We start from the raw sequence: 13,880 nt of genomic DNA, 5'->3' as shown, positions 1-13,880 counted from the left end.
AAGAGAAAATGCTACAATAATTAGCTCATCTTTCTTCCAGGAGGGAATAATATCTTATCTAGCCCAGAATACTGATGAACAAATAATATATTAGAAATACATTATTATAAAGCATAGATTATATATTAGAGATATATTATATAATATAGATATATTATGTAGATTATATGAGATATATATTAGAGATATCTTATTTGTTAGCAGTTAGAAAAATTAATATCTTATATAGAAGGTTTTCTTATTTATGGGGGAGGATGAGGCTTAGGAATAATTAAAATTTACAGAAATTACCAAGATAGTTACTTGTATCATGGAAAAATATTTTGCTATATTTTTAAGGCTTTTTATTATATTTTTTTAAGACTCTGAAATATCCTGCTGAGTAGTAATGATTTAAAACCATTTGTGAAAGGAAAACCCATGAGCTATATACACAATAGGATCCAAATAAGCAGCTTAAGGGGACAAAAGTGAGTCTATTATAAGCTGACATGGGAGCCTCAATTTGGGTATGGTTTGTTTCTTTCCGAAGGAGGCAATGTGGTTTCAGAAAAAGCCTAGTGTTTTCTTTTCCTGTTTTTTTTTATTTTCGTTTGTTTGTTTTTAACTCCAGTAAAATATATATAACATGAAATTTACCATTCTAACTATTTTTTTTAAAGATTTTATTTATTTATTTGACAGAGAGAGATCACAAGCAGGCAGAGAGGCATGCAGAGAGAGAGGAGGAAGCAGGCTCCCTGCTGAGCAGAGAGCCGGATGCGGGCCTCAATCCCAGACCCTGAGATCATGACCTGAGCCAAAGGCAGCGGCTTAACCCACTGAACCACCCAGGCGCCCTACCATTCTAACTATTTTTAAGGGTTGGGTCCTCCTGGATCAGAGGGGTCAATTCCTTCTGTGTCATTATCCTTTTATATTCAGGCTTAGATTGCTATTCTTTTTTTTACCACCAGAAGTGGTAAAATACATATAAAATTTTAACCAGTTTCAACCGTTTTAAAGTATATAATTTATTGGTATTAAGTACATTCATATTGTTGTGCAACCATCACCACTATCTAACTCCAGAATTTTTCATCCCAGGGTGGAACTCTATACCTCTTTAAACAATAACTTCCCATTCCCCCTCTTCCCTTAGACCCTGATAACCTCCATTTTACTTTCTGTCTATGATCATGACTATTCTAAGTATCTAATATAAATGTAATCACATAATATTTGTCCTTTTGCAGCGGTTTTTCAGTTAGAATAGTATCTTTTAGGTTCATCCATGCTGCAGCATGTGTCAGAATTTCCTTCCCTTTTAAAACTGAGTAATATTCCATTGTATATACCTATATTTTGTTTATCCATTCATCTGTCAATGAGCATTTAGGTTGTTTCTATCTTTTGGTTATTGTGAATGATGCTGCTGTGAACACTAGTATATAAATATCTGTTTGAATTCTTTTTTAAAATTTTGTTGGGTATATACCCAGAGGTGGAATTGCTGGATCATATGGTAAGTCTATCTTTAATAAGGGGCTAGTTTTGAAGGGTGATCTGGATTAAGATTTAGTTTAAGTTCCTAGCAGATGTATAATCTTGAGGCAATATAGCCCGGTGGCTATGTGAATGAGTTAAAGAAACATGTCTGGGTCCACATTTTGGCTTCATTGTTGCCTACCTGTTATTCTCTGTGCTTCAGTGTGCAAATCTGTAAGATAGGAAAATAAGTGTTCATATCTTATTGGGCTCTTTTAAGGATTAGTTACTATCACCCATTTGTTCCTTTACCTAAAATAATGACTCATGAATGGCCTCAGGGCACCTATAAACCCTTCAATATATACTATATGTAAATCTTGGTGTACAAGTGCATTTGTAGATTTTTCTGGGAGTTACAGTGATTTATTTTTCCCTTTCTTAGTCAGACTCAATGGGGACCTGAGCTCTCAAAGAGGAAGCAGCACTATCCTAAAATAAATCAGTGGTCTATAATTTAATACCAAACCTAACAAATGTGAGCTTGATTAGGCAGGCTTATAAAGTGTTTCATGATGCTTTTAGAATGAGATAGTCTCTATGCTACCTTCCTTCTTCTGGCTAAATTCTAGCCAAGGAAATCCCCTTGCAGAAATTCCCTTTCTGTTCTCAACTATTATAAAGTTGCTACAAATGGTTAAAGAAAGAAAGAAAGAGAGGAAGAAAGAAATGAATAAATGCCTAATTCTACATATAAAAAGCAAGATATTTAATTGAAAAAATGCGCCATATGTGTAATAATTAACCTATTTTTAACTTTGGATAACCACTTTGGGCTTAATTTAATAAAGTAGCCCACAGCTTAATGCAATATAACAATTTTCTTACTGTTCAGTTCTCCAAGTAATATAAATATGTTAAGGGGCCTCTGAGGAAGACCAGCAGAATGCATCACAGTGAGAAAGAACAGTAATGATAAAGAAAGCCCATGAGGGCAGCAACAAAGCAGCTCTGTCTCTTCAAAGAATAAAACTGTAATGGAAACCCTTCCCTCATAATTAGCAAAGGGTCTTTTTAAAGGTTCTCCATTGATGTGGTGTAGCTGACCCTCCCTTAGTAATAATTATCCCTAGATTTGCATACCATTTTTAACATTTCAAAGAGCTTTCACAGGCTTTATCCCAAAGTCAGTGTGGGCTTCCTCTGCTTCCCCAGGGGCCTACAGGTTTTTACTGCCATCCCTCCTCTACTGGGACTGAATGGAAGCCTGTTGCATTTGCATGCTGGGTCCAAACCAGTAGCAGAGTGGAACCACATAGCCTATAGCATAAATCTTTATTCACTGACTCCAGGTTCCCCTCAAGAACAAGATAAGTGAAGCAAAACTACTTTGCAACAAGCCTAACTTAAGAAATCCAGAAAATAGGACTTCGGGCTTTGAAACTATTCTGTATCACACTCATACATTTAACAAATGCTTACTAGCTGTCTACTAAGGACCAGGCATCATTTTAGTGCTGGCGACACTGCAGTTAACTAATCAAAGCCTTTGTCACCACTGACTTTACATTCCAGTGATGAACAGAAAACAAAATAAACAAATACACATGCAGTTTGTTAGCTGATAAGTAGTGCTATAGCACTTTAAAGAGCAGCCAATGTTCAGGATGTGAGGTTCCAGAAGGAGTTTGGAGACTGACTCCACAGAACCTTGTAGCTTATTATAAGGAATTTGGTTTTTATTCAGAGTCAATTGTGAGTTAAGAAGCCATAGGAGGATTTGAAACAGAGCATGACATGTTTAGATTTACATTTTAGTAGCATCACCTGAATGCTATGTTAAAAACAGATTGCATGGGCATGGGCTAGGACAAGAAGTTAGCTACTGCAGTAATCTAAGTGAGGACAAGAGTGATAGATGCCTGATGCTCTTTTAGTCTAAACCCACCATCTGCTGCAGGAAACCACCAATTTGATTGATTTCTTTTTCTTTTTCTTTCTTTCTTTTAGATTTATTTGTTCTTATTTGAGAGAGAGAGAGAACACTATGCAGGTAGGGGGAGGAAGGGCACAGGGAGAGCAAGAGAGAGAATCTTAAGCAGACTTTCTACTGGGTGGGGAGCCAATGTGGGGCTTGATCTCACACCTTGAAATCATGACCTGAACTAACAGCTTTTAGATCAGTGACTACTTTAGACTGCTTTAGATAAGATAACTAATCAGATTAGTTTTACTGTTCTAGAACTTGATATAAGTGGAAAGCAATGAGGGTAATGGGGAGGCTGGGTTGGGAGGAACAAGTGAAGGCTCAGTGTAGAAGGAGGTGGATACAGCATTCACCAACAAGAAGGGATACATTTTGTTGTTTCCTCTTTATTTGGTTAGTAGCTTATAAGATATTTGAACTGTAAAAATCTGCTAACTATTGTAGTTTAGGCCATATTATGCAGCAGGTCTGAGGGTTCCTAGATGAGCAGAAATGAGATCTGCTGCAAGCCCTCCCTTGTTAGGTAGGGACCTCTCCAAAGGTTTCATTCCACAAGTACGCTCTGTGTGGTATGTATAGAGGACTCTCATGGCACTGGAGCTCTTGTTACCTTTACTATATTTTAATTATTCTCTTTCCTATGAGTCATTTTCCAATCAACTGAGGCATATATAATTACTCAGTTTATTGTGCTACTTGTCACCCCATTTGTTACCATTTACCTCAAGACCAGCAAAACCTACTTAAAGAAGTTTCACACTTATACATCTCCTCAATGTCAATAATCCCCCTCACCTTTAAAAACTGAAAAACAATATAGTAAATGAATTTTTAAAAACTTAAATTCCCTCATAATTCTGCCATACAATTGGTATTTTTATACATGTTGTCTTCATTTTTGTGCACTGGTACACCTATTGTATATGACTGTATCATGGTTTACATTTTATGTTGCTCTCTTATTATGATATAGATTTCATTTTAACCAGTAGTAAAAAAAATCTTTTATTAGTTTATAATGTTACCAAGCAACTATAATTTTAGAAGTTTGAGCAAGTTCTGATTGCCTGAAGTGATTAACACATTGGATGAAAAGGCAATGGGCACTTAACCTCTAAAAAACGGCTGGAGCCTATTATGATATGTTTTTAAAAATCTTATATATCTGTTAACTATATTTCAATAAAATGAAAGCAAATCTTATATAAGTTAAAAGATGGTTATGTTAAGTATAATAAATTTTTGTACATTCAAGCCCTAAGGAACAAAACATCACCACTGAACACAATTTGAGTGCAACACACAAGCAACACACGGCACTCTTATTTTGGAATGGAAACAAGGGTAAAAACTTACATAATCTGACTTGCAAGTAATAATAGTAACTAATAGATTTTTCAATAAGCAGTGGGGACGCTGGTGGCCAGTATCCATTTCTGGTTGCGCAAAGTTAATACTTAAAAAGAAAAAGCTTGTAATCTTCTTAGGCAGAAAAACACATTTTCAAACAAGCTCAAAGTAATATGTGTCATTAAGCCTTCTGAAGGGTCTGAAGGCCATGATTTAAAAAGGGGTTGGAGACACCTGGTCAGCTCAGTCAGCTAAGAGTTCACTCTTAATTTCAACTTGCGTCATGATCTCATGGTCTTGAGATTGAGCCCTGTGTTGGGCTCCATGCTCAGCAGGGAGTCTACCTGAGATTCTCTCTCTCCCTCTCCTGCCGCCTGTCCCCCTGCTCACTCTTTCTCTCTCAAGTAAATAAATAAATCTTAAAAAAAAAAAAAAACAAACCAAAAAACGTAAAAGTAGGGTTGCCCACTGAAAGTAGTATTCAATGGTTTTTCATATGGCAGAGATATGAAAAATTACTCCCCCAAATTACTCTCCCAAATTATAATTACTCTCCCAAATGCAATGCAGTTTGGTAAAGGACCATCCCTGCATTGCGGTCCTGAAGTATGTCAGCAGTAAGCAGTAAGCAGGAGGTTAGTGTGAGGTTAGAGGGTCCAGGGCTCTTAAAGGAGGATGGGTTAAGGGCAGGAAAACCAGACTGTATGCTTCTCCACTAGAGGTGAAATTAAGTTAAGAACTCTTTGGGGTTGTGCTAAAGAGGAAAAGTGGTCACAGAAGAGAACCCACAGGTGTGTAAAAAAGAGGCTAAGAATTGATGTGGTTATAGCTGTGATGGTGGTAGTGGTGTGGGATCATTATGGGGAGGTGTAAAGTGCAGAGCTATTGGAAAAGAGGCATATGTGGTATGACTGCTTGGATATCAGCTTCCTGTATGTTTTTAGCAGCAGCTATGGCATCTTCTTCTCTCGTCCAAATCACTTCCATTATGTAGAAGTTTTTACAAAGGTGAACACTCTGCATCAATATCTTAAAGATGGCTCTGAATTCAAGAAATAATCTACTGCAGAGCCATACTTTCTTGTGTTAAAAACAGTGTTGAACCAGGACTATGGATATAAGAAATGATCTGCTCACTTACCTTCTCCAGTGCAGCTTGAACAACTGATTCACTTTCTGCATCTAGGGCAGATGTAGCCTCATCTAAGATGAGGATCTTTGGGTTTCGAACTAAAGCTCTAGCAATAGCGATTCTCTGTTTCTGTCCTCCACTCATTTGTGCTCCTTTTTCTCCTACCAAGGTATTAAATTTCTATTTGAAAAATCAGAAAAAGCACAAAACAAAAGACAGCATGATTGAGTCATTTGAGCAGGAAATGACAATCACATGTTACTACATATTATGTTTTTAATATCAGCTTAATCACTACTTCAGCCTGGCTGCTTTTGACCTTTGATCTGTTCTTTGTAAAAACAAACAACTATTTGAAAAAAAGAGTCTAGTAAAGAGAGGACCTAAGAAAAATTTGGCTAGTACTAAAAGAAATGAGAATGGGACACCTGGAGGTTTAAGTCTGCCTTTGGCTCAGGTCATGATCCCAGGTTCAAGGATCCCAGAATGGAGTTCCACATTGGGCTCCCTGCTCAGTGGGGAGCCTGCTTCTCTCTCTCTCCCTCTGCCTGCAGCTCTCCCTGCTTGTGCTCTCTCTGACAAATAAATAAAAAATAAAAAAAAAAAAACAAGAGGAAATGAGAATGTATGATTATGAAGGATTTTTAGGTGGATTAATAATAATTTGAACCAATTTTCAAAGTTTTTAAAGATAGTTTTAGAATGCACTGATATCTTTAAAAGAACCATAGTAATACAACTACATTCTTAACTATTTTTTTAAAAAGATTTTATTTAGTTATTTGACAGAGAGAGAGAAAGATCACAAGTAGGAAAGAGGCAGGTAGAGGGAGAGGGGGAAGCAGGCTCCCCACTGAGCAGAGAGCCCGATGCAGGGCTCAGTCTCAGGACCCTGAGATCATGACCCGAGATGAAGATAGAGGCTTAAACCACTGAGCCACCCAGGCACCCCTACATTCATAACTATTATTTGAACGGTTTACTAACAACTTAATATATTACCTACAATTTCCTTCCTGGATATTCTGAAAGAAGGTATGGGAAGATTAATGCAAAATCAAACTTCTCAAAATATTTTTCCATCTTGGAACACTTTTTAGGCCTTCTTTTGCTTATTTTTTTTTTTCTGGGATATACATCTTTAACAGAGTAGATATCATTAGATATTTGAGGTTGGAGATAATTTCTAGAACTAATGAAACATAGCAATATTGTATTGGATTATGTCCATGACCCAAAGTTCATTTCTTCAAGGTTATACATTTAAATAGTCTCTAAAACTTTGATTATTCTGGCCTACACATAAAAAAAAACCCACCATAAACCTTATTGAGAAATAATTTATACATAATAAAATGCACACATATAAGGATATGGTTCTAGGAGATTTAACAAATGATTATAGCCATGTTATCACAACCCCAGTAAAGATACAGAATATTTCCATCACCTTAGAAGGTTCCCTCATTAATCTTTCCGCTTCAAATCCACACACTGATTTGATTTTTATCACTATAAATTAATTTCACTAGTTCTAGAACTTCTAATGGATAGAATCATACAGTGCATGCCTTCTTTTGATTTATTTTTTAAGAACAATTTTAGGTTCAAAGTACAATTGGAAGGATGTTATAGAGATTTCCCATATACCTTTTACACACACATGTAATGTCCCCCATTCCACAGGATAGCCCCCCATCCAATATCCTCCACAAAAGTGGTACATTTGTTATAACTGATGAACCTACACTGACATATCATAATCACCCAAATCCATAGATTACATTAGTATTCACTCTTGGTGGTATACATTTTATGAGTATACATTATGCATTTGGACAAATGCATAATGACATGTATCTGATTGTTATGGTATCATACAGAGTATTTTCACTACCCTAAAAATCTGTGTTCTGAGTATTCTTCTCCACCTCAAACTCCGAAAACCGTTCATCTTTTTTACTGTTTCCATAGTGTTGCCTTTTCAGGAACATCATATAATTGAAATCATACAGTATCTAGGTTTTTCAGACTGGTTTCTTCCACTTGTACATTTAGGATTTTTCCATGACTTGACTGGTCATTCATTTTTTTTTTTTTAAAGATTTCATTTATTTATTTAATAGACAGAGATCACAAGGCAGGCAGAGAGAGAGAAGCAGGCCCCCTGCCAACCACAGAGCCCGATGTGGGGCTTGACCCAGGACCCTGAGACCATGACCTGAGCCGAAGGTAGAGGCTTTAACCCACTGAGCCACCCAGGCGCCCCGACTGGTCATTCTTTTTAGCTCTGAATAACATCCTATTGTCCGGACATATCACTGTTTATTTATCCATTCACCTACTGAAAGACATCTTGGTTGCTTCTAAGCTTTGGGGATACAAATAAAGGTGCCATAAACATCTGTGTGCAGGTTTTTGTGTGAACCTAAGTTTTCAACTCCTTTGGATGAATACCAAGGAGCATGATTAATAGGTAATATGATAAGACTATGTTTAGTTTGGGGTGCCTGGGTGGCTCAGTGGGTTAAGCCGCCGCCTTCGGCTCAGGTCATGATCTCGGGGTCCTGGGATCGAGTCCCGCATCAGGCTCTCTGCTCAGCGGGGAGCCTGCTTCCCTCTCTCTCTCTGCCTGCCTCTCCATAAAAAAAAAGAAAAAAAGAAAAAAAAGAGACTATGTTTAGTTTTATAAGAAACCAACAAACTGTCTTTCCGGATCTCCATTCCATTTTATATTCCCACCGGCAATGAATGAAAGTTTTTGTTGCTCCACATCCTTGTCAGCATATGGGGTTTTTGGTGTTTTGGATTTTGGCTATTCTAAAAGGCATGTAGTTGTATCTCACTGTTTTATTTTGCATTTCCCTGATGACATTTGATGTGGAACATGTTTCACACACTTATTTGCCATCAGCGCATCTCCTTTGGTGAAGTGTCTGTAAAGACATTTGGTCAATTTTTAAATCAAGTTCATTTCTTATTGAATTTTAAGATTTGTTTATATATTTTTGAATAGCAGTCCTTTATTGGATACGTGTTTTGCAAATGCTTTCACCCAGTCTGTGGCTTATCTTCTCATGCTTTTAACATTGTCTTCTGCAGAACAGAAGTTTTCATTTTAATGAAGTTCAGCTTATCAAAGACTTCTTTCATGGTTTGTGCTTTTGATGTTGATTCTAAAAAGTCTTGCCATACCCAAGTCATCTTGGTTTTCTCCTCTGTTATCTCTAGAAGTTCTATGATTTTGCATTTCATATTTAGGTCTATGATTTATTTTGAGCTAATTTTTGTGAAAGGTATAAGGTCTGTGTCTAGACTTATTATTATTTTTTTTTTACATATGGATGTCCAGTTGTTCCATTTGGTCATTGAAATGGGCGCCTGGGTGGCTCAGTGGGTTAAGCCGCTGCCTTCGGCTCAGGTCATGATCTCGGGGTCCTGGGATCGAGTCCCACATGGGGCTCTCTGCTCGGCGGGGAGCCTGCTTCCTCCTCTCTCTGCCTGCCTGCCTCTCTGCCTGCTTGTGATCTCTGTCTGTCAAATAAATAAATAAAATCTTTAAAAAAAAAAAAAAAAAAGAAATGAGCAATAATACATTATATGTGCTCTGTTGTATTGCTGTTGCTCTTTTGTCATATGCTAGTTGATTATGTTTATGTGAGTCTGTTTCTAAACTCTGTACTCTGTTCCATTGATCTATTTGCTTAGTCTTTCACCAATACCACACTGTCTTGATTACTGTAACTTTATAGTAAGTTCTAAAGTCAGATAGTGTTGTCCTTTAACTTTGTTCTTTAATATTGTGTTGTTTATTGTGGGTCTTTTATCTTTCCATATAGTTGTTAGAATTGGTCTGTTGATATCCACAGAATAACTTGCCAAGATTTTGATTGGAATTGCACCGAATCAATAGATCAAATTGGGAAAAACTGACATCTAGGCAACATTGAGTCTTTCTCTCCACAAACATGGAATATCGCTCTATTTAAAAAATTCTTTGATTTCATTCATCAGTCATGTAATTTTCTTTATATAGTTCTTATACATACTTTTTTAGATTTATACCTGAGTAATTCATTGTTTTGGATGCTAATATATATAGTATTGTGCTTTTAATGTCATATTCCACTTGTTCATTTTTGATATATAGGAAAATGACGTTTGTTTTTTAACCTTGTATCCTGCAGCCATGCTATAATTGCTGTGTGTGCTTTTTCAGTCTGTCTTACCTAGCATAATATTTCTGAGATTCATCCATAATGTATGGATCAGCAGTTCACTCCTATTTATTTCTGAGTAGTGCTTCCACAAAATGTGAATCTATCTTGGGTTACCAAATTCAACAGAAACAAAAACAAAAAATGATGGAGCTCAGTTAATTTTGATTTTCAGTTAACAGCGAATACCTCTTTTTTTTTTTAAAGAGGATTTATTTATTTATTTGACAGAGAGAGAGAGAAAGAGCACAAGTAAGCAGAGAGGCAGGCAGAGGGAGAGGGAGAAGCAGGCTCCCCAGTGAGCAGGAAGCCTGATGCGGGACTCGATCCCAGGACCCTGGGACCATGACCTGAGCCGAAGGCAATTGCTTAACCAACTGAGCCACCCAGGCGCCCAACAGTGAATACTTCTTTAGCATAAGTATATCTCATACAGTATTTAAGATATACTTATGCTAAAATAATTCATTGTTTATCTGAAATTCAAAATGTACTGAAAATCTTGTATTTCATCTATCATATATCAATCACAATTTTCTTATCTATTCAACTGCTGATGAACATTTGAATTGTTTCCAACTGTTGAATAGTATGATAAAGCTCCTACAAACATTCATGTACATAATGTTCTTGTGGTCATATTTTCATTTCTTTTGGAAAAATATGTGGGAATTGAATGCTGAGTCATAGGTACATGTTTAACATTATAATAAAGTGGCAAATTTCTTTCTAAAATAACTGTACTAATTCACTTTATTCAGAATGAATGAGACTTAATTGCTTTACAGCCTCATCAAAAGTTATTACTGTTATTCTTTTTAGTTTTGGACATTCTAGCAAGTGTGGAATGGTATCTCACTGTGATTTTACTTTGCATTTCCCTGCTGACTAATAATGTTGAATATTTTTTGTCTGTATATTGTCTGTTTCTTTTTGTGGGTGTTTGAAATATCTGTTCGAGTTTGTACATTTGTTTTATTATTGTGTTGTAAGAGTTCTATCTATATCTTGGGTGTGTGTCCTTTGTCAGATCTATGTATTGTGAATATTTTCTTTTACTCTCTCTTATCTTTTTACCTTCTAAATAGTATATTTTAAAAGGTTTTAATTTCAATAAAGTCAACTTATTATTTTTTAGATAATAAATGCTCCCCTATCTAAAAATTCCTTGACTACTTCAAAATCACAAAGGTTTTTCACCTAAGTTTTTATTTTTGAAGTTTGATACTTTAATTTTTTTTAAGATTAATTTATTTTTAGAGAGAGAATGTGAGTACAAGTGGGAAGAGGGGCAGAGGGAAAGAATCTCAAGCGGACTCCTTGCTGAGTGGTGAGCCTGACTTGGGGCTCAATTACATGCCTTGAGATAATGACCTCAGCTGAAATCAAGAGTTGGACACTCAACTGACTAAACCACCCAGGCACCCCTTGATAGTTTAAGTTTTTACATTTGATCTAAGATACATGTCAAATTAATATGTGTTGGGGTGAGGTAAGGGCCACATTTCATTTGTTTTTCTCATATGGATATCCAATTTTTCCAGCACCATTTGTTAAAAAGACTTTCCTTTCCCCAAACAAATTAATACTGGCCTTGTCAAAAATCATTTGGCTAGAGATGTGTGGGTCTTTTTTCTGGGCACTATTCTCTTCTACTGATCTACATGTCCATTGCTGTGCCATTTCCACTGCCTTAATGGTTGTCTTAAAATTAGATATTTATGTCTTCCAGCTTCGCTCTTGTTGTTTTTTTAAAATAATTGTTTTCCCTTTCTGGGTCCTTTAAATTTTCAAATAAATTTTGGAATCAGCAGGCCAATTTCTAGACACACAAAAAAAAGACTACTGGGATTTTGACTTGTATAGCATCAAATTTTTCAGTTTTGGGAGAACACATATCTTTAAAAATACTGTATCTCTAAATCAATGAACAAGTTACATTCTATTTATTTAGATCTTTAGTTTCTCTCAGAAATATTTTATATTTTTCATATAGATGATTTACACATACATTAAATTTGTTCTATTTTAATATTTTTTGATGTTATTCTGAATACCACTTTTAATTTTATTTTCATTTGTAATTGTTGCCTCTATTTAGATATCTAGTCAACTTTTTTTTATAGTTATGTCTTACTAAAATTATCTGCTTCTTTTTGAGTGAGCTTTGGTGGTGTCTTTCAATAAATTGACCCTCAACTAAGTTGTCAAATTCATAGGCATAGCTTTTCTCATACTAAACCTGTAATCTTTTAACCTCCTTGAGATCAATAATGGTACACTGTCTTTCATACCTGATATTGGGAATTTCTCTCCTCTATTTTGATTCTTTATCAGCCTTGCTATGGTTTTACTGATTTCATTAATCTTTTTAAGCAAACAACTTTTGATTTTAATGATGTTTCTAATGTTTTTCTGTTTTTGCTTTCACTCAGTTTTGCTCTAATCTTAATTATTTCCCTTCCGCTTGCTTTGGGTTCAACTTACTCTTACTCTAGTTTCTCAAATTGGAAGCTTCACTTACAGATTTTGGATCTTTTTTTCTTTCTGAAAGAAGAATTAAGGCTATAAATTTCTCTTAAAGCAGTTCTTTAACTGTATTCTACAAGTACTGATAAATATCAGTTTCATTTTTATTTAGTTTAAAATAGTCATTAAGTTTCATTGAAACTTCCTCTTTCAGGGCGCCTGAGTGGCTCAATGGGTTAAGCCTCTGCTTTTGGCTCAGGTCATGGTCTCAGGATCCTGGGACTGAATCCTGCATTGGGCTCTCTGCTCAGCAGGGAGCCTACTTCCCCCTCTCTCTCTGTTTCCCTCTCTGCCTACTTGTAAACTCTTTCAAATAAAAAACCAAAATCTTAAAAACAACAACAACAACAACACTTCCTCTTTTAGCTCATAAATTATCTAAAAGTGAATTATTTAATTTTCAAATACTTGTGACTTTCCAGCCTATGGCCATACCACCCTGAATGTGCCCGATCTCATCAAATATCTGTGGATTTTCCATATATATTTCTGTTACTGATTTCTATACTTTATTTCTATTATGGTCTGAGAACAATTTTGTATGTTTTCTTTGAACTTGCAAAGTTTTTTTTTTTTTTTTTTTTTAGTGGCCCAGAATATTGTTTATCTCAGTGAATCTTCCATGTGTACTTGAAAAGGATGTATTCTGCTGTTATTGGGTCGAGTGTCCTATAAATGTCAGTTAGAGCTAGTTGGTTGATAGCATTGTTCAGGTCATCTGATTACCTGAACTTACTGATTTTCTGCCTACTTGTTCTGTCAAGTACTGATGGCTTCAGTAAAATTGTGGGTTTTTCTTTTTCTCCTTTCAGGTCTAGCAGTTTTTGCTTCATGCATTTTGAAATTTTTAAGTGCATACACATTTAGATTATGATTTCTTGGCTTATGGGTCATAGTTTCCTATTTCTTTGGGTATCTATTTGTTGCAGAATATATACTGAATTCTGTGCACATTATGTTGGAAGAACTATTGAATTCTATTTTCTTCTGAAAACAAAGTTGATTTTTGTTCTAGTAAGCAATTTGAATTCTGACTGATCATTTTGAACTTGTGTAATCCTGGTTTTATGCTTTGTTGGGTGAATCTGTAGAAAATCTTTAAACTTGGCAGGACCCAACCTATAAGTTCTATCTCCTTTGGGGACTTGTTATGGCTAGGTTTTAGAATTTGTTAGGGCAGGTCTAGAGTCAGCATACT

At 35.7% G+C, this 13,880-nt stretch overlaps 1 protein-coding gene across 1 annotated transcript in view; it reads right to left on the bottom strand.

Moving 5' to 3' along the window:
- ABCB5 (ATP binding cassette subfamily B member 5) overlaps nucleotides 1-13,880 on the bottom strand; it is a 118,047-nt gene that overhangs the window by 75,460 nt on the left and 28,707 nt on the right. The window contains exon 13 of the mRNA XM_044244552.1: nucleotides 5,946-6,116. Within this exon, the coding sequence (XP_044100487.1) occupies nucleotides 5,946-6,116 (171 nt within the window). The remainder of the gene's footprint in view (nucleotides 1-5,945; nucleotides 6,117-13,880) is intronic.

The sequence above is a fragment of the Neovison vison genome, chromosome 4 (genome assembly GCF_020171115.1).
Source record: "Neovison vison isolate M4711 chromosome 4, ASM_NN_V1, whole genome shotgun sequence".
NCBI classification, from domain to species: Eukaryota; Metazoa; Chordata; class Mammalia; order Carnivora; family Mustelidae; genus Neogale; species Neogale vison.
The sequence above is the reverse complement of the archived record's forward strand: the minus strand, read 5'-3'. Positions and strand labels throughout refer to the sequence as shown.